Source organism: Tiliqua scincoides, chromosome 7 (genome assembly GCF_035046505.1).
Source record: "Tiliqua scincoides isolate rTilSci1 chromosome 7, rTilSci1.hap2, whole genome shotgun sequence".
NCBI lineage: Eukaryota > Metazoa > Chordata > Lepidosauria > Squamata > Scincidae > Tiliqua > Tiliqua scincoides.
The window spans coordinates 17106199-17133255 of record NC_089827.1 but is presented as its reverse complement, the minus strand read 5'-3'; the positions used below and the strand labels follow the sequence as shown (position 1 = coordinate 17133255).

At 44.3% G+C, this 27057-nt stretch overlaps 1 protein-coding gene and 1 pseudogene across 1 annotated transcript in view; one reads left to right on the top strand and one right to left on the bottom strand.

The window, feature by feature from the left end:
* The window catches only part of CNTN1 (contactin 1), a 68957-nt gene that overhangs the window by 3767 nt on the left and 38133 nt on the right, over positions 1–27057 (bottom strand). Inside the window, exons 10-18 of the mRNA XM_066633682.1 lie at positions 26709–26859; positions 25516–25643; positions 24339–24514; positions 17256–17376; positions 16192–16350; positions 14978–15127; positions 12462–12532; positions 7478–7712; positions 3754–3857 (exon numbers count right to left, since the gene is read on the bottom strand). Coding sequence (XP_066489779.1) covers positions 3754–3857; positions 7478–7712; positions 12462–12532; positions 14978–15127; positions 16192–16350; positions 17256–17376; positions 24339–24514; positions 25516–25643; positions 26709–26859 — 1295 coding nt within the window. The remainder of the gene's footprint in view (positions 1–3753; positions 3858–7477; positions 7713–12461; positions 12533–14977; positions 15128–16191; positions 16351–17255; positions 17377–24338; positions 24515–25515; positions 25644–26708; positions 26860–27057) is intronic.
* LOC136657732 (5S ribosomal RNA) lies at positions 26310–26423 on the top strand (annotated as a pseudogene).

The window sequence follows — 27057 nt, the reverse complement described above, 5'->3', positions numbered from 1 at the left end:
TGTTTAAAGAGGTTTTCTAAGTTGCTTTGGTTCCCGTTTTGGGAGACTGAAAGGCAGGATAGAAATATGGTAAATAAATAAAATAAATAAGATTTGGAGTGGGGTGCCATCAGTATGTCAAAACCCAATTCTATCCACTAAATTCGGCCAGGGTTTGGGACGGAGACCGCCTTGGTTGCCTTGGTGGATGACCTTCGCCAGGGAATGGACGGGGGAGTGTGTCCCTGTTAGTCCTGCTGGACCTCTCTTTCGACACCATCCACCATGGTGTCCTTCTGGGTCGGCTGGCCGGGTTGGGGCTTGGAGGCACTGTTTTGAAGTGGTTCCGCTCCTTCCTGGCTGACAGATCCCAGAAGGTGGTGCTGGGGGACGCTTGTTTGGCACCCCGACCTCTTAGGTTTGGGGTGCTGCAAGGTTCCATCTTATCCCCCATGCTCTTTAACATCTACATGAAGCCGCTGGGAGAGGTCATCCGGAGGTTTGGAGTGGGGTGCCATCAATATGCTGATGACACCCAGCTTTATCTCTCCTTTCCCCGATTCTGAGGAGGCAGTTGGGGTCCTGGATCGCTATCTGTAGGCGGTTAGGGGCTGGATGTGGGCGAACAAGCTGAAATTAAATCCGGTTAAGATAGAGGTGCTTTTGATTCGGAAATCCACAGCTCGGGTATTGGACTATTGTCCTGCTCTGAATGGGGTTGCACTCCCTCTGAAGGAGCAGGTCCACAGCTTGGGGGTTCTCCTGGATCCACAGCTGCACCTGGAGGCCCAGGTGGCGGCGGTGGCGAGGGGAGCCTTTGCTCAGCTTCAGCTGATTCGCCAGCTGGGACCGTACCTGAGCTGCACGGACCTGGCCACAGTAACCCATGCCCTAGTGACATCTAGATTAGATTATTGCAATGCGCTCTACGTGGGGCTGCCTTTGAAGATGGTCTGGAAATTACAACTAGTACAGAATGCAGCTGCTCGTGTGGTTGCTGGGGCACGTTGGTTTGACTCTGTCGAGCTGTTGCTTTGGCGGCTACACTGGCTACCGGTTCTGTTCCGTAAAGCCCTTTACGGCTCGGGTCCGGGGTATTTGAGGGACCGCCTCCTTCCTTACAATCCTGCCTGTACTCTGAGGTCATCTGGGGGGGCCCTTTTGACTGTGCCGCCCCAAGAGATGTGAGAGGGGCGGCGGCCAGGAAGAGGGCCTTCTTGGTGGTGGCCCCTGAACTTTGGAATATCCTCCCCTTAGAATTGAGAACTGCTCCCTCGTTGCTAATATTTCGGCGTGGACTGAAGACCTTTATATTTCAAAAAGCTTTTAACTGTTGACAGGCTGGCTGGCTTTTCTTTCTCTTTTTATATTAGAATCCACGGGGTTTGTTTTAGTTTTTTTAATTATTTGAAAACTGTTTTTATTATTGTTTTTAATTGTTAATTTTGTATTTTTAATTGTTGTAGGCTGCCTTGTGTGCCCATGGGGCAAATAGACAGGATATAAATTAATAATAATAATAATAATAATAATAATAATAATAATAATAATAATAATAATAATAATAATAATAAAAAATACTGGGGGTGGGCTGTTGAAGTTTTGGAGCACAGCCTGGAGGTAGTTGGTAACTGAATTGGACTAACAAGTTGAAATTAAATCCAGACAAAACAAATGTTCTCTCAGTCTGGAAATCCACAAGGCAGGTGCCAGGTTATTGATCTGTTCTGAAGGGGGTCGCGCTCCCTCTGCAGGAGCAGCTGTGCAGCTTTGGAGTCCTCCTGGATTCACAGCTGCTTCTGGATTGACAGGTGGTGGCCGTGGCCAGGTGGGGAGGGGCTTCTCCCCAGCTTTGGCAGGTGCGCCAGCTGTGGCCATACCTGAGTTAGTTGGGCCTGACCAAAGTAGTCCACACCTTAGTGACCTCTCATTTGAATTATTGTAACACATTCTTCATGGGACTACCTTTGAAGACGGTTTGGAAATTTCAGTTAGTGCAGAACGCAGTCAGCCATGTGGTTACACAGTCAGTAGTTGGGCAGCCCAATCCTCAGCTGCCTGGAGAGCGGGGCTGCCGCAATGCCAAAAATAGCTACCGCAGCATCCAACATGCCCCAGGCAGCCACCACTGCCTCGGGAGAAGGGGACATTTGTCCCTTTCTGTTGAGTAAAGAATGTAGCCCCGCAATGGGGCTACTCAATTCTACGGCAGCTGTGGAGCTGCCACAGAATCAAAGAGTTCCATGTTGGGTTGCATGGCCTGACACAGAGCTCAGGATCCCATGGAGCTGAGCTCCACTGGTCCTGCCCTCCTCCCAGAACACTCCCTTTCCCTGGAACGCCTCCACCCCACCCTTCTCCCACCTCCCCCTGTCCCTGAATGCCTACTCCCTGCCTTCCCCCACACTCCATCTAGCTCTTTGCCACCCAGTGGTTTGGGTGACTGCTGAGTGACGGAGCAACAGCTTTCCACCGGCTCTAGCCCAGCACTGACTGGCACTGGGTTAGCTCTGGTGCTGGGCTGGCACTAGGCCTTGCAAATGTGCCTTACTGCATGTTGGCGGTAAGCCGGCGCGCAGAGTTCAGGATTGGGCACTAATTCTGTTGGACCACTGCTCCTGTGACTATACTAATTGCTCGTTTGTTTCTGGGACAAATTCAACTGGGCCAAAGGCTGGTTTTTCCCTTCAAAGCCCTTTATAGTTTAGTTACTTGAGGAACTTCCTTCCCCCAAACATTTCAGCCTGCTTCCCAAGATCATCAGAGATGGCTCTCTTGTGTATGCCACCCCAAAAGGAAGTGGTGGTAAGGAGTAGGGCCTTCTCAACTGTGGCGCCACAGTTATGGAACACCTTCCCTTGTGAGTTACAAACTGCCACCTTCCTTGAAGCACGGAAGATAAAATCATTTTGGTTGGCGGTTGGATAGTGATGGTGAGGATTTTTGTCAATTGTATGAGTTCATTTTTAATGTTTATGTCTGCTTTTATGGCCATCTTTGATGGCTGTCTGTTATTGTTTTTATAAACATCTATTCTTGCTTTGTGGTTGCTTTTATTTTTCTGTGCTACTAGCTTTTTTTATATCCCCTGGGGGCTGGGGATAAGAATAGGCCCTCGGTTTGGCTGTACTTGTCGTAAGAGGCAACTAAACAGCCACCGGGTAGATGGGACTCGATAGCCTGGGAAGGCAGCTCATCTGAGAGAAGGAAAACTCTGATCCCAAACCTCCACTGCCTTGTGGCTACATCCAGTTATGGAAAAGGCTTCAGGAGTCAACCTCGAGGCAAAATCCGGAGCCGGAGTCCCTGAGGCAGTTCATGGCTGAACACAGTCACGTTCTGGCAACTCCTGCGACGCCGCTGGAACCAACCGTATTGGCCTCTACCTCTCCATTGGACCATTTCAGTGATGTGGAGAGGGGGGATTTGCTTCATGGGTAACAGCCTATCTTCCATACCTACTTTACCCAGGCTTCGCGCACTGGAGAGGACACTCTGTTCCAGAACCACCATTCAGAGCATGACACCATAGTCTTCCGAGACTGAAGGATGCCAACTCTGGGAGATTTTTATGCTCCATGTTCTAAATATACTTTTATATATTTCTGATGCTTGTATGTCATTTTCTGCTGCTGCATTTGGCTTCTGTTTTGCTGTTTTATTGCTGCCTTACCAGTTTCTAAGTATAGGACTGCTATTGTACCTTGTAGTATTGCCCAGGTAGCACTACCCACTTGCCGCCCTCTAATGAATGAGAAGGCATTTTTTGCTCACCTGATAGCCAGTAACAGCTGGATTGAAAATATGCTGCCAAGAAACAGTGGCTTCAGTGGATGACAGGACTTTCACATTCACATTTCTAGGTCTTTCAGTAGGCGCTGGGGAAATGAGCATGAATAATACAAGTTACTTCAAATACTATGACTGAGATAACACTGCTTAGTAACGTTACGATTTGAAGTTCTTCAATATGCTGCTGCCTTGTTGCATAAAACTCCTACTGATTCAAAAGATTGTGGATGAAATCTACATTAATACACTGTTCCCAAAGGCTGTAATGTAGGTCAGTCAGTGTTATTAAAAGCAGGGCATTAATCAAGTGTAGGAGCTGTATGTAAATATTCCCTCTAGTGATTTCTGAATTTAGAATATGGGATCTATCTAAGGCTCTGTGTGGCACTGGAACTATATGCATGTGTTTGATCAGAACCTATCATGGAAGTGACTGGAAAAGCCCCTCCCATGTGGAATAGTTTTGTGTGTGTGTGTGTCTCCCTCTCCCTGTGTTTCAGAGCAACTTTGGAAACATCAAAGATATATATAGGGTCCAATCCTATCCAATGTTCCAGTGCCAATGCACCGGCAATGCAGCTCCAAGGTAAGGTAACTTCCCCTTACCTTGAGGAGGCGTCTGTGAATTCCCTCCCCCCGCCACAGGATATAGTGCATGTCCTTTTGAAACAGCTGCATCGGTGCTGGAGAGGATCAGGCCCACACTCAGATATACATTTGGTATAAATCATTAAATCTTCTGCAGAGCTTCAGCAACAGAACCAACACATTCTGGCTTTGAAGGTTACTTCAGCTGTGATAAAACCTTGTGTAGGTATAAACTTATGCCATAATAATAATAGCAGCAATAACAAGAACAACAACACAGGTCTACCCAAAACCAATTTTTTTTTTTTAGTTGTCAAGGTTGTTTGAATGAATTTAGGTTATTTTTGGGGTGCTGAATCCAAAAATGGCATCAGTTTTGCCTGTTTTGAAAGTACAGCAGAGCCATTTTATAGGCTGATTCAGGCAGCTTCCTTGGGAGGAAGCTATGACTTCCTCATGAAGAGGCTGCTTGAATCAGCATATAAGCTGGCTATGCCGTACCACTAAAACTAGAGCCAATCGGGCAAAACAGATCCAATTTTGGGATTCAGCATCCCATATATGCCCAAGAATAGGTTTAATTTTATGACAGTAAAATGTGTGTATGCCTGGGTAATAATAATAATGCTGATTCAACCCAAATTATTTGCAGTGATGGTGTTTCTCCAATACAATGAGTTTGTTACTGATAGGGCTGTGGAGTAGTAGTCATGGAGTCAGAGTTGGAAGTCATTTTTGTTGGAGTCAGAGATTTTTTGTACTGACTCCACAGCCCTGCTTACTGACAGTGGACACCACATACTCATGAATGGCAATGGGGAAGAAAGTGTACATTCAAAAGTTTACAAACACTCTATATCAATATACAGATGGGCCCCTTTTACTCGCAGGTTCAGAACCCGCGAATTTGACTCATAGTGGGCTCCAAATCCATGGTGGAGGGCTTCTCCTGATCTCCCGGATGTGACCAGAAGCACCATCCGGTAGTGTCCGATAAGTTTTCTGAAGCCTGGGAGGCAGCATGCAACCCCTCTGGGCCTCAGAACACCTCTGGATGAAACTGGAAGGTTGTGTCCAGAGGGCAGGTGAGGGGCCAGACCCACGGATTCAGTTATCCGCACGTTTTGGCATCCGTGGAGGTTCCGGGAATGGAACACCCATGGGTACCAAGGGCTGACATAGTAAGCTACCTAAGGCCCAAATCCAAATTAACTTTTCAGCCTGTGCCAACGGGGTGTGTGCTGCATCCTGCAGTTGGGTGACAGTCATGGAGGCCTCCTCAAGGAAAGGGAATGCTTGTTCCCTTACCTTGGGGCTTCATTGTCCTTACCACGATGCTGGAAATTTGGTTAGGATTGTGCCCTAAGACACCATGGAATTTTTAGTAGGTAGCAGTAAAAAGGAAGTGGAACTAACAGTGCCGAGGCAGTTAGTGTTTAAAAGCAATGAATTTTGTTGGTTGTTTATTGCTGGTTGTGGACACACAAAAATTTTGAATTTGTTTCCAGACATCTTCTTGTGCAGTGATTACAGTATAGGGTTCTGCGAGTATTCTGCAGATACATTCACAGTTTTGAATGTATTGCCCCAAATGTACAATGTCGCAGTTCTTTTATTTTAAATTTATTTATGTTGTCTTGTGCGAAAAGATTGAATTTTTCAAGCAAAGATCAATGCTCTTTTGAGGATTTTTAGTAACAAGTTGCAACAGATGGGGTGCTGCTGCCTCAGATTAGGAAATCTTTCATACACTTAATCTTCTAACTGGGCATCTAGTCAAATATGCATCAAAAAAGTCATTCTTCAGAGAAAATCAGTTGTGTCTGATGAGAAAAATCAACTCGTGTGGATAAGGATTGTTATTTTTAACATTTGTTTTTCATAACTGCTAATAAATGCCCCACTCTGATCTCCTGCCAGTCTATGAGATGTACCAGTGCCAATGGAGCATGTGGTGCCCCTATGGTAATGGGGCAATCAAACAACCCAGGAGAGGCGGTGGCATAGCTGGAGGAGGGCGGCTCCGTTTTGCTCCCCCCCGCCGGGAATGGCTCCAAAAGGGAGGGGCCGCTTGCCTGCCTTGCTGCCAGCCTGAGTGCTCTCGCCCCCCTCCAGCTATGCCACTGAGGAGAGGTATATAAAAGTGCTTTTTATTTACTTCCCTGTAAGCCACCTGGACACCAATGGGACCTAGGCCAGTTATTTAGCTGGCATAAGTCCAAAGAGCCTCAGGGTTGTCGGGCAGGGAAAGGGGGGGATAGTTTTCTTGTGTGCGCAACTGTCACTGACATCCACCCCCTTCTGCCCTCAAACCACTTCTTGCCCACTAAGTTCCTTACCTCATTTCTCTCCTGAACAGCTCCTGCCGCCCCCTGACATTCTCTGGCACAATTGGGGTGAGCTGTTGGCATGCGTGTGGGGACCTGTGGCCATTTGCACCAGCAGTCCTGCAGAACACAACAGCAGTGCCCTTTTTGTGATGCCACACTGGGACTTAAGGCAGCAGGCTGTGAGATCTGCCACCAGAAGCCTTCAGTAGGATTAGTCACTGCGCAAATAACTTTTCAGATGGTGACTACAATTACTGTAATGTGCATTAGGGCGCAATCCTAACCAACTTTCCAGCACTGGCATAGCTGTGCCAGTTGGGCTTGTGCTGCTTCCTGCAGTTGGGGGGCAGTCACGGAGGCCTCCCCAAGGTATGGCAATGTTAGTTCCCTTACCTTGGAATTGCATTGCCCTTACCTCAGTGCTGGAAAATTGGTTAGGATTGCACCCTTAGTCTGGTTGCTTTAAGCTTGTTTTACTACATCTTGAATCACTACAAATGTGACTTTAGCTCATCTGTACCATGTTTTACCCGGAGGAACTATGGTTTAAAGATTCACAAACTTCAGTTCTAAGGCAGTTCTTATGATAATGTTGGTGGTTAATGCATTAAAACAAGTGGTTTATTCGAACTCCTGGTTTTTCTTGTCATGGAAATGTAATCTTACAAGAGTTCATGTTTTCCATGTTACGCTGCTCATGAGGGTGGACCACTGATGTGATCAAGATTATTTTACAACAGATTGACTTCTATTGCATACTTTCAATGCATCACACAATTTCTACTCACCATCTTCTGCTGAGTAGATGATAGCCGTGAGACTAAATGGTCCTTCTCCTTTGTTATTAAATGCTCTCACTTTTACTTGGTATTGTGAGGTTGGGGGCATTGATTCATCTTTATGGACATACCGACCAGCTTCAGCTTGCGGAACTGTAACTCTTTTCCAATCATATTGATCGAAGGGCTTGAAAGCTACTACATATCCAAAGTTATTTCCAAAGTGATATTCTCTTGGCAAAGGCTAAGACAACAAAAGGTTGAGAATGAATTTCTTTACAAATGGGGACACAACACAAAATTTTAAGGGCCCGATCCTATCCAACTTTCCAGTGCCAAGGCAGGCCCTAAGTAAGGGAACAAATGTTCTCTTACCGCAAGGAGGCTTCTGTGACTGCCCCCCTACCACAGCATGCAGCACATACCCCATTGCTATGGCTGCATCAGTGCTGGAAAGCTGGATAAGATTAGGCCCTAAGTGTACTACTGGTCACTGATATTCAGAGTTCCAATCAGCCTTTTAGGAATCTTACAGCACAATCCTATTGTGGTTGTACACAGGTACAGCAGTCTCTGGGCTGGTGCTAGGTGTTGCAAATGTGCTGTAAAGCACCTTTGTGGCACTGTGTGAGTAGCCAGTACTAACAGGGATGCCTGCACTACCCAGTTGATGCTGCATCCAGAAGGACAGCTGCAAGCAGAGGTAAGAATCATGGTGGGCAGAGAAGAGGCGACAGGAAGGTGGATCAGAGGTGAAGAGGGGGCATTTCTGGGTAGGGGGCCGAACAGGGGCAGGGCGGGCCCAGAAGGGGAGCAGGATCAGAAGAGCAGGCCTCAGCCATATTCTATCTTCCCTCCTGAGCCTGAATGCCTTACATGGGGCTGCTTGGACTTGTGCCAGCAAAGCTGTTGGCAACCTTCAGTCTCGAAAGACTCTGGTATCGCGCTCTGAAAGGTGGTTCTGGAACAGCGTCTAGTGTGGCTGAAAAGGCCAATTCGGGAGTGACAATCCCTTCCACACCAGGAGCAAGTGCAGTCTGTCCCTGGTCTATCTCCCTGGCTATGGGCCTTCCTTCTTTGCCTCTTTGCCTCAGACTGTTGGCCAAGTGTCTCTTCAAACTGGGAAAGGCCATGCTGCACAGCCTGCCTCCAAGTGGGCCGCTCAGAGGCCAGGGTTTCCCACCTGTTGAGGTCCACTCCTAAGGCCTTCAGATCCCTCTTGCAGATGTCCTTGTATTGCAGCAAAACAGCTGGTGCAAATCTGAATAGCCCCATTGGGCAGGCTGGGGTGTTACTCAGGGTAAGGGGAAAAAATATCCCCTTACCCCAAGGAGATCTCCAGCCTCTTCCTAATGAGAGCTGGTTACAGCTGAGGACTTGCGGCCCCGCTCTGCCAGCATAGCTCATGATTGGGCTGTCAGAGAGGGAATTCTAGAAGGGGAAAAAAGGAAAAAGGACCTCTCTTTTTCTTATCCACCCACCTGACACCTTCCCCTGCTATGATATTTATATTGCTAAAAGAATTCTGACTTGGTTGTGAGTCCCAAACCTAAAAGCTTTATTGCTTATATATGAGAATGAGAATGGGGAAGGAAGATGGCATCATTTTTATTTCTTTCTCCATGAAATCTCTCTGTACAGTGCTGGGAGGGAACTTTTTAATGACTAGCTCAAGGACACTGGGAATTGTTGGGGTCTGAAGTAGTCCAGTACCCCTCTCCCAATTATTTTTGCTCCAAACAACATCTATATCCTGTAGGTTCCTATAACTAAAGAACACTGACCCTTACTGGGTTGTTTGGCATTTTTTATTTACAAACTAATTTGCTTTTGTATACCACAGGAGTCTCCTGAGTATTCAGAACCCATAACCTCATTTTGGTCAATAATCATTATCAGCATTCCCTCCAATTTAAATATGAATAGCCCATGCCCTTTTTCACTTCTGTAGTCATAGACATTGGATTAGAGAAAGCAGTGATGATGATGATGATTGACCAAATGATTAGAAAAATTGAAACTTTAAGCAACTACAGCCCAATTTCTACGGGCTCTCTGTGCTCCTGGAACTAGTGCAGGATGACTTATAGTGACACAAGAGCTGGGCCACTACTGCATCCTGCTGGGCTACTGCTGCAAACAGAGAGAGGTGTGGTGCACATGGCATGGCTTTGAAAGGTTCCACTGGTGTAGTGAGTTGTCAGTGGGAATGGGTTGATCTTGTGCGGATCCTGAGATCCACAAAGACAGAGAGATCTGTTGGGCTACTGTCACATGTGACAGAGCTGATAGGAGAAACAGGCAGCAGCTCTGTGTACATGCCAGACTTGGCTGCACGCTCTGCTGGTGTTGGAAAGTTGGTGGTAGGGTAGACCAAGGAACAGGAAAAGAGACGATCGGGTTGTTTCAGGGAGGAAGGGGTTGGATCCAACAGCAGTCATACACTTCAGATCCTATCCCCATAGTCCCACCTCAGTACATCCTCTGGCTCTCCTTGGACTCCTTAGAGATCCATGGGTGGCCCAGAAGGCATACGTGGAGAGAAGGTTTTTTACATAACTCCAGTTTGCCTTCTGGTCACCACCCCTCCATAGCATGCAGTGCAAGCTATGTCTCTACTGTACTATGGGGCAGTGAGGGGTAGGGAGGATAGGATTGCCCTGTAATTCAGGGACCTGCAGTGGGTGGGCAGGCCAGGCCAGGCCAGGCCTCCCCACCAGAATCCTTCAAAAAGCACCGCTGCCATGTCAGTCATGTAAGCAGTCACAACCCACGCACCCCTGTGTCTGGGTTGCAAGTGCTTGCACACCTCATGTGATGGTAGCGCTTTTCGAAGGACTCTGGTGGAAAGGCTCTGCCTCACCTGCCTCACCTGCCTCCCCACCCACCACACATCCCTGTTGTAATTTACATATAAGGCTGCAATTCTACATATACTGACCTCAGAGCAAGCCCTGTTGAACCTGGTGAGATTTACTTCTGAATAAGCGTACATGGGATTGCGCTGTAAATCTATCTGCGTTCACAGGGAAGAACAATGCAATCTTGTTTTGGTACTCTCTGAGCTTGTATTAGTCACCATCCCCCAGGTTATTATTTTAAAAATTCAGTCACGTTTGGAAACTCTCCAGATCTTTCAGTACCAGGCTACACATGTGAGTCTTTACATGCAGCACAAGATGTGCCGCTGCAGTTTTTTTTCATGCTTTTGGAAGCCAACAGTCAATATTTTTAAGGCACTGCAATGCTGAAAAAAATCAGATACTGTACGTATTTTTCATAGACTACTTTTTTCCAAAAGGTAAAAGAGATGAAATAAAAATCTTTTCAAAGTAGTTAGCATTTCTTGACTACTTCAGAGTAGTCACAATTCTTGAAAAAGGATTTCCGAATGTAAAAATAATTTGTATGTTTCTGTTTTTGGCATTTTGGTTGCAATCCTACAAACACTTTCTTGGGAGTAAGCCCCACTGAATACACTGGGGCTTACTTTTGAGTACACATGCAGTGGCATACGAAGCAGACAGTTGGGGGGACAGGTGTCCAAGACAGCAGTGGTGCATGGGGTGGGGGTGCCCTTCTCCGTGGTGCTCCAGGTTGTTTCCTGGGCTCTCCACGGGGGGGGGGGGGCTGCATGCCACTTAAGGTAGCAAGTGCCATGAAATTGGGCCCACCTGCCTGCCCTCACCTAGACCTTCCTGGGACTGTTTGGAGCTGTTCTGGAAGTGGGGAAGGGTGTCAGACGCAGGCACAGGGGTGATGAGGGTGTGACGTTCACACGTCACCCGGCTCTGGGTGCCATAAAGCCTCCAGGAAGCCACTGTGCATAGGATTGAGTTGTTAGTGTTACGTAGGCTTTCACTTGTCATTTAACAAAGAAATCATATTAATCTTATTAATAAGGAAGCATCTACATGCAATATTTAAAAAAGGAGCAGTAAAATAATTATATATTGAACAAAAAAACAGGAAACAGAAGTATTCATAAACACAAAAAAAGTGAACTGTTTTAAAACATGTAAAATTTTAAAGGCTCTTCAGGAAGATATCAAAATAAAATGCTACAAAAAAAGCACAAAAGTGACTCCTTCAGATAACTGTTTGTAAAAATTGTTTTTGTGTGTACAAATGTGTGTTTCTGGCTCATTCACTTTCATGACCATTTCTGGTGCTCTCTTTTGTAATTCAGCCAAGCTGTATGAACTGGAGAAATATATATACAAAACAAGGCAAGTAAGTCATTTGGCATCATTGTTAATTTTAATGTGTCTCATGTGTCATCTTCAATTAAGTTTCCAGAGAAGAGTACCTACTTGGAAAACAAAAAATCTACGCTTATAAATTCACACACATATTTACACTGCACGCATGCAATATTAGTGGAACAATCCTATTGTACCTCTGTGCTGGTGGAGCGAGTGCTTCGCCAGCATGGGATGAATGCAAGTTGCAACAACACAGAAGTTACTGGTGCCAGCAGGAAGGCCTGTGGTGTCCCACCAGCTCCAGATGGAGTGTGTGCTGAAGCAGGTAAGGGCTCTCCAAGAAGTGCAGGAGCTGGAGAGGGTGGGGAGGGGGGGGTTAATGGGACACGGGAAAGGTGATAATAGGGGAAGGGGGCAGGTGGATTCAACCCAGGAAGAGGGCAGAGTCAGCGGCAGTGATGCATGCCATATCCTATACCTTCCTCGGACTAATATCCCAAAACAAGGCAACATGGACTTGTGCCAGCTATTTAGGAGGTGCAGGTTCAAGTTGCCCCATTGCAGCAGTTGGGGCTTACCCTGGGGCAAGGGGACAAATGTCCCCTTACTCTGAGGGGACCCCCAGCATTGCAACTTTCCCCAAAGGATGAAGCTTGGCTTGCTCCGGCAGCACTGCATCCACGTGGGGGAGTTTGGTGACCCAAAGTCTTAATGTGGTTCAGAAGTAAACAGAATCAGATCATTTCTAACAGGGCGCACAATAACTTTGGTTTCATCGTAATACCTACCACCCATGTAATGGTCAGTTCCCGATTGCTTCCACCCCCTCCGCTAACTTCAGAGGGAGCCACATTAGGAGCTAAAATAATACAGAAAGACAAATGTTTTCTCTCTTTTCATGTAATAAACAAAACATTATTTCACCTCCCCCCCTTTTTTTTAAGAATGCCAACAAGTCCATATGGCCCACACAATTATGATTGCCTGCGATAGCCAAGAAAGTTGTAGGCTTGCCAAATGAAAAGCCTAAGCTGCTACAACAGGAAACATGCCCAGTTTTTGTAGCTAGGCTTGGCTGCAGTGAACCATTCTAAACTTGAGTACACATTAGTCACTTTATTTTATGCTCTGGTAATTGCATGGTAGGAGGACTTATGCTCTCACTTACAGGGTTTATTCTCTAGGATTAACTCTGTTCTGCTCCAAGGCATACACATGTACCTAAATTTGACATCTTTGAATACCTTATAAAAATAACAGCAACACATCACAGTTAACATCTTGCTGCATCAATAACAGCAGCAGAGCTTCTAAGGATGCTGGAGAAAGGAGATTAAAATTTTAGAGTCTCAACTGTGATTTTAACTGTATAGTGTCCAGAATTTCTTGAATTGAGCAAAACAACAAAACTTATACAGTGCTTTACAAAGCTCTCTGCTGAAGTCTAGAATATTGGGATCATGCCTCAATGCCCCGTGCCTACTGACTGACTGCCCCAACGCTGCTTCCCATTCAGGTGCTGAATTTTGCATGGAGGACTGTGCACATAGAGCCAAATGCACAAAGGTCCAAGGTGCATGGTCTGTACAACACATAACTGAGGTGGTGTGGTTTGGGCCTCTCTGCACACAGGCCACGATGCAAATGTGAAATCCAACATGGAAACTACAGATGGAGCACTGGATCCCAATCCCTCATTGCAGAAACATTCTGAACATCTACATGGGGCTAAATGATTGCAAGCAAAGGTTCTACCGTCTGAGCATTGAAGCAGAAAAATGCTTCCAATATAAATGAATATTTAAAAATGAACATCCTACAGGGTCAGTGCCTACAATATAAAGTATCTCTTCAGTTGCTGGTTCAAAATACATAAAATGTTAAAAGTGGAGAGTAACTAATCCACAACAAAAGCTGCTTGGGTTACAAACCAATGCTTGGATTCCAAATGGCCTTTGCACTGGCCGAATGCCTCTTTGATTCACAGAAAAGTGGTTCCTGACTTCATGGAAGGGTGTTGCATGAGACAAGTGACAGAAATCTAGAAGAGTTCCTCCATTTATACAGGTCTCTCCCCATCCCCGTATCTGTGGATCCAGTATCTGCAGTTTCAATTATCCATGGTTCAAAATTCCCCCAAACGCACAAATTCGTGATTATGATTGTGACTGCAGATTTCCTTTGGCTTCTTCCTGGGTCTTGCTAGCTCTTTGCTAACTGCAAAATGGAAGCAGCAAACATTCACAGGAAGTGAGGTAGAGGGCTGAAAAGAAGGCAATGTGTATCATTTATAGTTCAATGGGCTTAGCACTGCCTACTTTCCAGCCCTCTGCCTCACTTCCTGTGAATGTTTGCTGCTTCCATTTTGCAACAATAAGCACAACAGCGTACTGAGAACTGACATGTTGCAATTAGACAAACCAGAGCATGTGTTAACGTTGAATAAGGTTATGTCTTTGATAGGGCTTTAGAAAGCCAGCACAACATTTCATAGTTCAAGACAAATGCACCTTGGGCTGCTTTGGAAAATACATCCAATTGGTTTGACCATCACATAATGTGGGACATAAGCGTGCATACCTGTTGCCCCTGCTAATGTGCTACCTTGCAGCCACACAGTCATGTGAGGGTAGCTGGTCCTAACCACTCTCACATGCCATTAGCAGTTCAGTACTGTTTAAAGCCACATTAAATTGCATGAGAGGCAATTCAGCTAAACTGTCTCCCCCAATATGATTATGCAAAACAGAAAGATGAACCAGAGTGGAGACCAGGACATGAACAGTCACCTCCCTTATCGCCTCATGGGTGGGGAGATTCAGACATGTAGTCCAAAATACCTTTTGGCATGTTTTCTTATTTAGAGGTGTTTGTTCCCAGTGAGTAAGGCAGGATTACAGCCTATCACTTATGGCTCCATGGAGGAATGGGCAAAGCCATTCAGTTCCACTCCATGCAGTTTTTAGTTAAAATGCAGAGCCAAAACTCAAGGGTAGATTGTGGAAGCTGGAACCGCTTCTGAAATGCACTCCACAGCAAGGGAATAGTGCTTTTACCAGCAACCCACTGCATCTGGAGTGTCATCCGCATCCCAGGAAGATAGGTCTGCACTCTCTGAACCAGTGATGGATATGTACAAATACCGGTGTCACTGGATTGGGAACCTCAGGTGCAAGCAGGATGTTCATCTTTCATGTTCTGCAGCAAATATAATTCAGTACAGTCATGTATGAAATATTTCACCAATACGATTTTGGACTTCAAAACAATAATAAAATGAGATGTGGCATGACTGTGTACGTACGAGATCCCTCTGTTCGAATTTTCGGTGACGGTATACTAGGGTCTCCCATCCCTAAAATATTATTAGCCATTATCCGAAATTCATATTCCATCCATGGGATTAAATCAATCACCTTAGCTGATTCCACATTTCCTTCAACAAGTGGAGGATCTAAATGAAAATAAAAAATTTACTTTTGTAAAAGGTCATCATATCATAAAGTTTAAGGTTTGCATGGTCATATTTTCCACAAGATTAACAACAGTCACAAATCTACCATCTTTGTAGATTGTCTGCTCTATAGAATTTTTTTTAATCTTCTTCAATTCATTCCAAAACAAGAGATGTTCCCTGGAGATTGTGGTGGGAGTGGACAGGGATAAATGTGACAATATAGCTCTCAGTAACACCAGAGGCATAGCAAAGTCATTTGACACTGACACCCAGGGCCCATAAATTTTTGACCCCATATATATGATAAAATTATTTTCAGTAGTAGTCATGACATGATATGAATAATAATAATAATGGCCAGAAAATAAATGCAGTGAACATTTCCCATTGATTAATGGACTAAGTACACAATCTTATGTATGTTTACTAAGAAGTAAGTCCCACTTCAACCAATGAGATTTACTCCCAGAAAATTCGTTTTAGGATTGTAGCCTAAGATGACTTTAGTTAGAGCCCAATCCTATCCTCTGGCATCTTCCACCATGCAGTTGCACTGATGTGACCAGATAGCCTTGGAGAGGTAAGCAGAAACATTTTGCTGAAGTCTAAAGATAGACAGGGGCAATGTTGGGCTGGAAACACAGGAATAGCATCCCAGTACATGCTGCTGCTACTGGGATCCACTTCCCCCAGCCCCTGAATAGTCTGCCTTCTCCAATACCCACTCAAAACCCACCCAAAACTCCCCTGAATTGCCCATGACTGGCCAATTGGCACCTTACCAGCTCTCATGTGGCTAGGGCCCTTACATGGGGAGAAGATCCATTTCTATGGATAGGCATGGCCTTTAGGATTGGTGATAATTTAGGATTGGTGATAACTTCAGTCAGGTGATAACTAATTAAGAATTAGGTGATAGTTTTAGAGAACATAGTAATTTTTCTCATATGTGTTTTTTTCTGCCCTTTTTTCTTCAGTTGCCAAATGGCTGCTTTTATAGAAATATGAGAAAATAGTGGCCCTGGGAGAAAATTAGTTCATATCTCTAACATTATCCTTACCTGTTTTGCAATCTTTCCAGTATTCAGAAAGAAAGGTTCTTGCCTGGATAGTGTAATTGGAAATAGGACTGTGATTGTCTGTCCCACGGCTCCAAGTAATAACAACAGATGTGTTTCTGATGTCTTCTATTTTGAGTCCTCCTGGGGGACCTGGAGGACCTGAAAAAATATTTTTGAATCAAGAGCTGAACAAAGAGATATCAAGAAAATAAAGTTACAGCCAACGAATTTCATCCTCTTTAAGCAAGGTAAGAATCAGAATAAAAAAATAGCTGTACAATGATTTTTACAGTGGATCTCATCCATTCCTAATGAAAATGGCTCCAGTTCACTATACTGCAATGTGTATTGTGCTCAGCTAGAATGGCATGAATTCAAAAGCTCTGGCTTCCATATTCACAAATTGACTGTCTTGACTTGGAAAAACATGCACTAACACCCCAATCCTATGCTTCCCCCAGCCCATGCAGCAACACCAAAATAGCTACCTGTCACATCCTGCAGGGGAAACAATTGTGGAGGTCTATTCTGGGTAAAGGTACAATTGGATGTTCCCTTATCCAGGGGTGAGCCTCTACAGCGTGGAGGGGTCTACTTGGACCTGTGCTAGCAGATTCACTGGTGCAGGTCCGCATGGACTTGTGCAGCACGACTGGGGCAAGGGAAGGGGCTAGGATTTGGTGGCCAATGCTGCTGTCGAATGTACCCCCTTCCCAGATCCAATCCACTCTTTCCCTGCCCCATTCCGCCCTCTCACTCCCGTTGCTACCTCTTTTTGCCCTCCTCCACCCCATTCCACCTGCCCTGAAGTCACACATTCCTCTAGAATATGGTGACACATGCAGGAAGGCTCCAGCCCTCCTGCTGGTGTTCCTGCAGCACACTATTCAGCGCACTGCAAAAGTGCCTTTTCCAACTTGCGTAAGGCAGTTGCCAGCAGCAGAACATACCTTCCACTGTTGCTGGCCCCAATAGGACGAGCAACAGTATTTGCCTTTTTGCAAGAATTTGTTAACTAACATGATTTTTGAAATGCTCTTTATATAATATTTGGACGTTCTTACCTCTCACTACAAGATCAGCTGAAGCCGTGGCATTATCAACAATTGATTGAGCAACACAAGTGTATCTTCCAGCATGCCGCAGCTGTGCATCTTTGACGATAAGTTCACCATTGTTCTTTATCTATAAGATACAGACTACTTAAGTCAGTAATTCTCTTTTAACTGGTATTTCATGTGTACCACCAAGCTACTGGCAAAACTTCTGATCAATCCTTCTGAACGTCGTGCAATCTCCTTGGCAAGATTCAGTGTGTTTCCATACAAGGTCACAGAAGGCAGATATAGGCAAATACCATATAAAGAACGCCTCTGCCCTTGTAATTTGGGAAATGTTGAATCAATCATACACATTCTTTTTTATTGTCCTCGACACACTAGATCCCGCCACACTTACATGACCCCATTTCTCGGCAAATGAATGAGTTTTCGGATAAGGCAAAACTGAAGTGTCTCCTAAATGACTGCTCACCAGATGTGCTAGAGGGAGTTTCTAAATTTTTACTTTTGGCGATTTCTAAGCCTTCTTAATGTAAGTTGTCAAAATGTTGATATTTTATGTTGAACTGTAAATGTTTTATTAGTAATTTAGTATCTTAACTCTGTTTTTGATAAACGGGATTAGGACTAATTATGTTTGCTTTTATGATTTCTCTATCTATGCCTAATAAAGGTTTATTCATTCATTCACTGGCAAAACATGCAATGTTATCCATGTCCATGTACTCCATTTACAGCCCAATCTTAACAAAATTGTTAGGATTGTTAATACTCAGCCTGCTGACGGTAGGAGCTTTACAACTGCTTTTCAGCTGTCTCAGAGTCCATAGGTTTGGGCTGACAATCAACATAACTAAACAGTCCTTGTATTATGCACTCTTCCATACACAATTTAGGGCACAATCCTAAACCCTTATGTCACTTCTTTCCAGCACTGACATAAAGGCAATGCAGCTCCTAGGTAAGGGAACAAACATTCCCTTACTTTGAGGAGGCCTCTGTGAGTGACACCCAACTGCAGGATGCAGCATACGGCCCATTGGCACCACTATGCCAGTGCTGGAAAGCACTAACATAAGGGGTTAAGATTGCGTCCTTAGTCTTTCCTAAAACATTGACTTGATAAATGAGCTTCACATATACGTATAGCTGAAGTGCTTGTTGAAATGACACAATAGCACACTGGGGAGGGGGGGGGGACATGCAATACTTTCCTAAATAGATAGTTTCAATTTGCACATGAAGTCCCTGTGGTCTCAAATGTCTAATGGCTGGAATAAAGCGTTCCAGTCTTCTATAGGAGCGTGGGTTCTCAGAGGTAGAAATAAAGCTTACCAAGCAAATAGTGAGCATGGTCAGCAGCACACTGAAGCCACAACATGGAAATGTATGCCCAATTAATGTTTTCTTTGAAAACCTCTTCCTGGCTGCGTTACAAGCTATCCAAAAGAACTAAATCATGGATTGGAAATTCTGATAGCGGCTTTAATAGATGTTCCAAAACATACATGTGATTTACCACTGAGATGTGTTCCCAAATTTAAAACAAAACATCCATGTTTTAAGAGCAATCTACCACACTGACACAAGGTGAAGCTATTTTTAAGTTTTGCTACTGATACACGACAAGTCCACTTTTCTTTTTCATAAATCTTGGTCAGTAGATATCTTAGTAATCATTTCCTGGATTATGGTACAAGTAATTCCAAGTCACTAAAGCATAACGGAGAAAAGAAAAATAGATGTAACTCATAGTTTTTTTTTTCTTTTTTGCAAGCTAGTGGAACTATTCCTGGTTCCTTCCTTCCACACAGGGAAATTTCACATGTTGTTGAAACTGTATAGCAAGTAAGATACAAAATAATCTTGCAGGTTCTATTTAGGTTCTGCTGTAACCGCAGCCACCCCGATTCTGCTGCATGCCAGTAATGATATAACAGCATACCTCAATTGATCAGTATTGGTCATTTTACAACACTGTTTTCCATACCGGGTAAAGCAATGGACATTATTTTGATGTTCGGAATCCTTGACACTAGATGGCAGACTGTCTCATCCTACCCCAATCCCCTTCCCACTAATGCAACCAGAGTATGTGCTTTATCCTACTGGGGGGGGGGCGGTCCTGAAGGTCTCCTCCAGGTAAAGGAACATTGGTTCCTTTTCCTGCGGATAATCCTGAGCTGCCCCACTGGGTCTGCTTGGACCCACACCAACTATACATTGTCCTCCTTTTTGAGAAAAAGGGGTTAAAAAGGGGTTGGCTGCTCAGAGTGGTGTGCAACTGCCCTTGAGTGACATAACTTGGAAGTAATTGGTGGTGATGTCATCACTTTGGTCAGGCATTTGGGTGTGTGGGGGGGTGACATCTGGTGTCATAATCCCCAGGTGCCAGAGGGCCAACTTTGCCAGTGCCTGGAGCTGCCTACCTCAAAGCTTGAAGACCTAAAGGCTCCTGTATTCTGCACTGACTAGATATCTGCTGTCCTAACCACCACAAATGAAGCCTGTCTATAAAGAAACTCACAGTTTTGTAAACAGCCACATGTATGCTGGTTGTTCAATGAAAAGCTAAAAAGAAACTTTTCATCTTCAACTGCTACAGAGATTAGATAAACACTTCAGTATTTTTTTTTTGCTGGGATGGAGTAAGGTAGGACTTTGCAGTGCACCAAAATGCTGTCCTTTCTTCCCTTCATCCATTAGGCCATTGGTTTCCAAACTTACCAGGGTCATGGCACCCTTCTTTGGTGGTGGCCTCTTCTTCCTGGTTCTCCCAGTCGTTACCATCTTAGATCGCATCTTGGAAATCTTGTGCAATTCAAGATGGCAGTGCCCGGGGGACGGACGGACATGGAGGCCACTGGGGACATCCTGCAGCACCTTTGTGAGTTCATCATGGCACCCTCAGGTGCCACGGCACACAGTATGGGAACCACTACATTCGGCCCTCTTGTTCCTGTTCTCAGTTACAACTTTAAGAGGCTCAGGCCTTTGTTCTCATGTGTGCTGCTTCCCAAATCATGAAGATGGCTGTGTTTAGCAGCCTGGATAAAAAGAGTTCTCTAATGGTGGTCTTATGGGTTGATCTTAATTAATGCTGGACACTGGTGAGTAACATATTGACATTATTAATCATTATTCCTGAATTGGCAATTTAACGGTGTGTATGTTTTGGATTTTGGATCAACAGACTTCCCAATAATGGTTTGGGTTTGGTTCTGTTTCAAAAAAAACCTAAATATTTTGTTCATAGTTTAAAAAAAAACTTATTTTCTTTTCTACTTTGTTTGGAAACTCACATATTAGCAGGGAGTCAGAATCTCAACTGTTATTGACAGCTAAAAGTAAGTCAGTTAACAGAACTGCCTTTAAAAACAAAAACAATATAGTATTCATATCATGCAAGGATTGGCATATTTCTAAAAGGAATTCTATTAGACACAGATTAGTTTTGTGTCCCATCACTGATTGTGTTATGGCAGCAATAAAATACATTTATGTAATTATCTCATTACGTTTCATTAACATTCCATAATCTTTACTGAATTCTTAATATCACTCTAGCTAGCAAAGAAAAGTGACAGCTGTGAACTGTATCTATCATTTAATCAAGAAACAATGATGCAAAACTTTCAAGAGATATTTATAATGATAAGTACTGGGATATTTAATATTTTCATCTCCATGGCAATTTATTACTCTGATGCCTTGATGGATCAGAATCATTAGAGATTATTGCAGATGGATCAGAAATAGATCCATCTGCAATAGATAAAAAAAACTGATGGATCAGAAATAGATTCTCTCCCACTGAGAGAGTAAATGTTACACAAAGCTGCCACCTGGTGGCCAAGGTCTACAACTGCAATTTAGAACAATTACAGCTGCCCCATAAAACAGAGCTGGGGTCACTTGTAGGAAAGAAGTAGTGGGTGCAAGTTTAACTCTTCAATGCCCATGGAATCCCAGGTGGTTTCTTGCCTTGGGCTTCCTTCAGTCTTGGCATCAACTAGGGAGAGGTAGAGTTTAAAAAATGTCCAGACAGGCATTTGTAAGGGGGAATCTGCCAGGGACTGTTCCTCCGAGTCTGTCTTGGAAATGCCCCTCTGCCCTGTATTAACATTGCAAGGAGCTAAACATAATGTGCAGGCCTCATAATGTGCAGCTTGTTCTGAGAATTGAAGGGGGACAGCATTGTCTTTCATGATGCACGCGTAAGGCATAACCGTAACCAACTTTCCAGCACCAAGGTAAGGGCAATGCAGCTCCGATGTAAGGGAACAAACATTCCCTTACCTTGAGAAGGCCTCCATGACTGCCACCCAACTGTAGGATGTAGCATATGCCCCACTGGCACAGCTGTGAGAGTGCGGGAGAGTTTATAAGGATTTGGGTCTAATTGACTTTGCCTCACTTCAAGCACTTGTGAATAGAGACAGCAGTGTACAATATCTCACCACCTGTAGCTTTCGAAAGAACATACCGCTTACCTTCATTCAAGGAGAAACATGCCAAATTCTTGAAAATATACAAGGAAGGGCGCAATCCTAACTGGCACTTATGCCGGTATAGGAGCCCTGAAGGTGTCGCAAACATTCCGTAAAGCACGTTTGCGCTGCCTTAGGTGGGAAACACACCAGCGCATTCAAAAACACTGAAGCGCAGACAGAGTCAGAAGCCTCCGCCACGGCTCCTGCACCGCTGCTTGTCTCGGCACAAGCGCGCCAACACAAGCGGCAAAGGTAGGCGTGGGAGGGGAGGGTTGGGAGGGGATGTTTCTGGGTGGGGGGAGAGAGGGCCTGTGGGCGGGCGCCCTGGGAGCCGGGGGTGGGGCCAGGACCCGGCAGTTATGCCAGATCACAACCCCCGTCTCGGGGTGAACGGAGCGGCTTCCAGCTGCTCCGTTCTCCTCGGACTTGCACTACCTGCAGAGGTGGTGCAGGTCCGAGGAGACCCATTGGGGCATGCAGCAAGGGAAAGAGCTTCTCCTTGCCCGTGGCTGAGCCGCTGCAGCCAACAAACCTGTGTTGGATGCAGCACAAGCCTCCTGGCATGCCTGCTCCAGCACAGGTTAGGACTGCACCCTAACTCATGCAAGTACAGTAGTTCTTTATTTTGGGGACATTGGACAGCCAAATCCACTGTAGCTCTTCACACGGTGATGCAGCGATGCTGATGTGGGCTCCACTGAATCCCACAGGGATGTTTCGGCCTCAGGAGGCCTCCTTGAGAAAAGGGAACATTTGTTCCCTTCTCCTGGGGTAAGCCTCTGTGGGCCTGGCGGACCAACTTGGACTTGTGCCAGCTCTATAGCCTGCATTGACCCAAGAAGATGGATTAGGCCTGGGAAGGGAGCCTCTAGATTTGATATGCACCACCGCCACCAAATCTACCCTCTCCTGGGTCTGAAACACCCTTCTCCCCTCTGTCACCGCCCTATTCCACCCATCCACTCCACTGTGTATACCGCCTTTATAGCTGCCATTTTTGCCATCTTCCCAGGCCCTATTTGCGTTTACTGCAGTGATTCCCAAAATGGTGAGGCGCCACCCACCAGCGGAACTGGAAGCAGGACACTCCCCTTTCAGGCGCTCTGATGACAGACACAGCACATCATGGTGCTGCCACTTCCAAGAGGCTTTTTTACTTACCGGGGGGGGGGCAGCACTGGCCTCCTGCAGGCTCACAGCCCATTCTGATCTCCTCCGTGGCTGCCCTTATAAACAGCCCTTATCTCCAATCTAAAGTTACTTCCTGTTTTCTCCAGAAGATTGGAAGTAGCTTTAGATTGGACATAAGGGCTTTATAAACAGCTGCAGTGGACATCAGAGAGTACGGTGAGCCTCCAGAACCTTGCAGGAGGCCAGTGCTTCCCTCCCAGGTAGGTTAAAAAGCCCCATGGAAGCAGAAGCACTGTGATCCCTGTGGCACTATTGCTGCCACCCTCCCCACCCATGCAAAACTTACCTGGTTCCCAAATCCCCTGTAGGAGTTTGGGAACCACTGCTCTATGGCACACTGCTTCAGCTTTTATGTTGTATTTTATGCTGCAGATGTAAAATTACATCTTTTTAATTAGATGGGGGATTTAGCACTGCTGTGGTATGGATTTCATGCATGCCAGATGGTTTTACGGTGTGCGGTGTTATTAGAATTATTTAGGACATTAGTATTTAGCTGATTTTTAATTGACTAATTTTTGTAATATTAATTATATATATCACATTTAAGTATTATTCTTGTTAGCCACCTGGGATGCCCACACTGGGGGGGGGGGGGAGGCAGGATAATAAACAAATAAATGCATTCTGTGGATACTTAGAAGCTTTGCTCAACTGGAAGTGCCCCAGAGAAAATGAATGCAGCCATTAATATGATCAGTATGTTCTTTGATATTGCCTATGAACTCTAAGCCTGATCTCTGGTGATGAGCTATCAAGGATGTGTGCTTCTGCTTCAGAAGCAGTTCACTTCCTTCAGTATTGAAAGCACAATTATTTACACAAGCTGGTAGTACAACTGTCTTTTCCATCAGAACGGACACATAAGAGAATTAAGACAAGGTCATCATGCCACCCAGATCTAAGTACAAGTTGAGTCTCATTATTCGCAAGGGTTCTGTTCCCAGAACTCACTAAAGCAAATCCATTTTTAAAAAAATGTCCTTTTGTTCAGCGATTTAAAAACAGTCTTGCTGACCTTTTGTAATGCACCCAGAGGCAGTCAGTCTCTCTCCATGCACTTAGAAAGGCTTCACTCCAGGCAGCAACCCCTCCCTTCCCTGGGAGCCCAGCGCAGGGCAAGAATAGAAGAGGTGATAATGACTTGCATTCTTTCATGTGCTTAGGGGGAAGGGAGGGATCGCTTGCCTGGGAGTGAGGCTGTTCTAGGTGGCTGGAGAGAGAACAATTGATGGATTGTCAGCTGGCTGCCCTCTCCCCCATTAACAAGGCTTTTGTTAAACATCTTTTTTCCTTTGATTTAAAGGGCCCATCTCATCGCGTTGAGATAAAACTGCAAGGGAAAAATCTGAGGATAATTAGGTTATACCTGTACATATAATGAAAATGTGCCATCTCTTACCATGATGCTCCTTTCATAATGATCACTCTCTTTATCAACATCTATTGGATATCCGTTAAGGGTCCAAATAAAAGTCAGGTCTAAAGAGGGGTCGTGGGATGCATGACATTGCAAGGTAGCATTCTGTCCAACAGTGACGTCAACATTAGTTGGCGCTAAAATAATCCTCGTAGGAGCTACGCAGTGGGGAAAAAAGTATAACACACAAATCAACAAACTGGAAAATATGCAGAAGTAACTACGATTCTGTACCTGTTGTTCCTTCAGTATCAAAAAAACACGAAATCTTCATCATAAGTCATTCATGTTTTCCAGATAGAAGCATGATTTTTGACCAAGCAGGAACACCTGGATCATTATGCACACATTTACAATCAATTTACAATACGGAATAAAATTAAAATATGCAATTTGGAGATTTTTAATGGGCCAGTTCAGACAGTGCTTTGCCAGCCAGCTTAATCATGCGCAGTGAGTGTTCATCTACATGCAGATCCAATGCTATTTCAAATTGTTGCCGTTAAATCCAGGTCCACCCATGGCATAAACACAAAAAGAGAAATTTGTAGGCAAAATATCATCCAAATCAGCCCCATAATGACTGACAGTCAAATCCTATACAAGTTATTATAGTTAAGCCATTTCTGCCCAACATTGCATATATGCAACAGGGATCAAATGTGGGTTGGGCAGAAATAGGTTAAAGCAAATGTTTCTAAAAATACAAGAAAGGGAAAGAACAACAAATTCTAGAACGAATGTCATGTAGGAACAGTTTACATGGACAATGCGTAGGCACTGTGGAAGAAAGTGCTGCAGATAAATCTAGTAGTGTAATGGAAGGTTATGCTCATTCCACTGTAGAATCATGATGTGGCTACACATTTTTAGGTAGCGAGCTTACTAAAATTCCCATTCTGTGCAGTGAACAGACATAGAGGAAAAATGGGGGATTGGTGAGAGACAAGTGCTTAAATGCTTTCTTTTGGTGCAACATCAGCTACGTGTCTAACACAGTACACGCTGAAATAATGCTGTGAAATATTGATCCAGAAGTGTCTATGCTGAGCTGATGAAATGGACTTCATGGCATTCAGGAGTACATCATCATTATGCTATCGTCTGTTCTGTTTCAGGTGTATACTGTGGATAAACCTATGTACCGTAAGCAAATTACCTGTGATTATAAGAGTAGAAGAACTATTGGCTTTCCCTTTGTTATTTTGTACAAAACAGGTATAGTTGCCTGCATCAGCCACCGTAGCATTAATAATTTCCAGACTTCCATCATACCAAATATGTATCCTATCAAAAGAAAAATAGTTAGGGAACAAATCTCAAGAAGCAATGTCTGTTCAACACTCAATTAGCTTATCTCATCTAAATCATGCTTAAATTGTGTTAACTCATCATAGACAATGAGTTCTAAATCTGCACTGATCAAAGTATGTATGTATGATTACCCAGGGCTAAAAACAAACAAACAAACAAAACAACTTTTTTGTTGCCATTTATGTTTAAATAAATTTAGGATATTTTGGGGGCCATGAATTAAAAAATGGCATCAGTTTTGCCTAATTATCTCCAGTTTTGGGGGTATGGCATAGACACTTTATATGCTGGTTACTATATGTAGCTTACTCATGAGGAAGTTCATGCCATACACGTAATAACATAATAGAAGACATAATCCAAATTCAATGATATTATTAAAAAGATTGTTGAGGACATTATGCTTAGGACAATTCACAAAATATGAGCAAACATAATTCAGAAATGTTTCATTGCTTTAGTATGAGAATAATTCTAGCTGTGTGGGTAAACATGATAAACACAGGGAATGAAAGAGTGCAGTTGGAAAAATGCTACGTTCCATTTTATTTATATTTAGTGATGAAATTTTTGCATGTTGCAATAATGCTGTAATACTTTCGTGAATGTTGTAGTTCTATCATTAAAGACAAGAATAGTAGCAACTGTTACCCTGCACACGCCCGATCTTGTCTGATCTCAGAAGCTAAGCAGGGTCAGGCCTGGTTAGTACTTGGATGGGAGACCGCCTGGGAATACCAGGTACTGTAGGCTTATACCATAGTCTTTCGAGACTGAAGGTTGCCAGCCATTTCAGACAGAAATCAGACTCCTGTATTTTGCTATACATGATATATTTCTGTTTGACTGCACCAAGGGTAAAAGGATGCATGTAATACCATCCGTTATATAGTATATTAATTTTTTTGATGAGAATTCTCTCTGTGTTCGCAAAGGAAAACATGAACTAGCTCTATGGATGCCTGTAAAACAGTCTAAGGAAACAGAATTATTTTCAGAATTATTTCCAGAATTATTTCCATCACCAGAAATACTGACCGGGTGGAGTTTCTAAGAATTTCTGTCCCCCGGCTCCATGTCAGCTTTGGCCTCGGAGCCGCTCTAGGCTTGCACTCAATTATAGCCTGGCCTCCTTTAGCAGCCAAGACCTCCTTTTTCATGGGACTGAATTCAAAGGTTGGAGGTAAGACTACAAAGAAAAACATACACAGAAATTGTTAGAAATTTAATTTAAATCTTTATTTACGAGTTTATAAGGCTGCCATCCTATTCACACTTACGTGGGAGCAACCCCATTGACTACAGTGGGACTTACTTCTGAGTAGACATGCATAGGACTGGGCTCTTTGTCACTTTTTGCAATGGTCCCCCAAAGAAGCAGTTACAT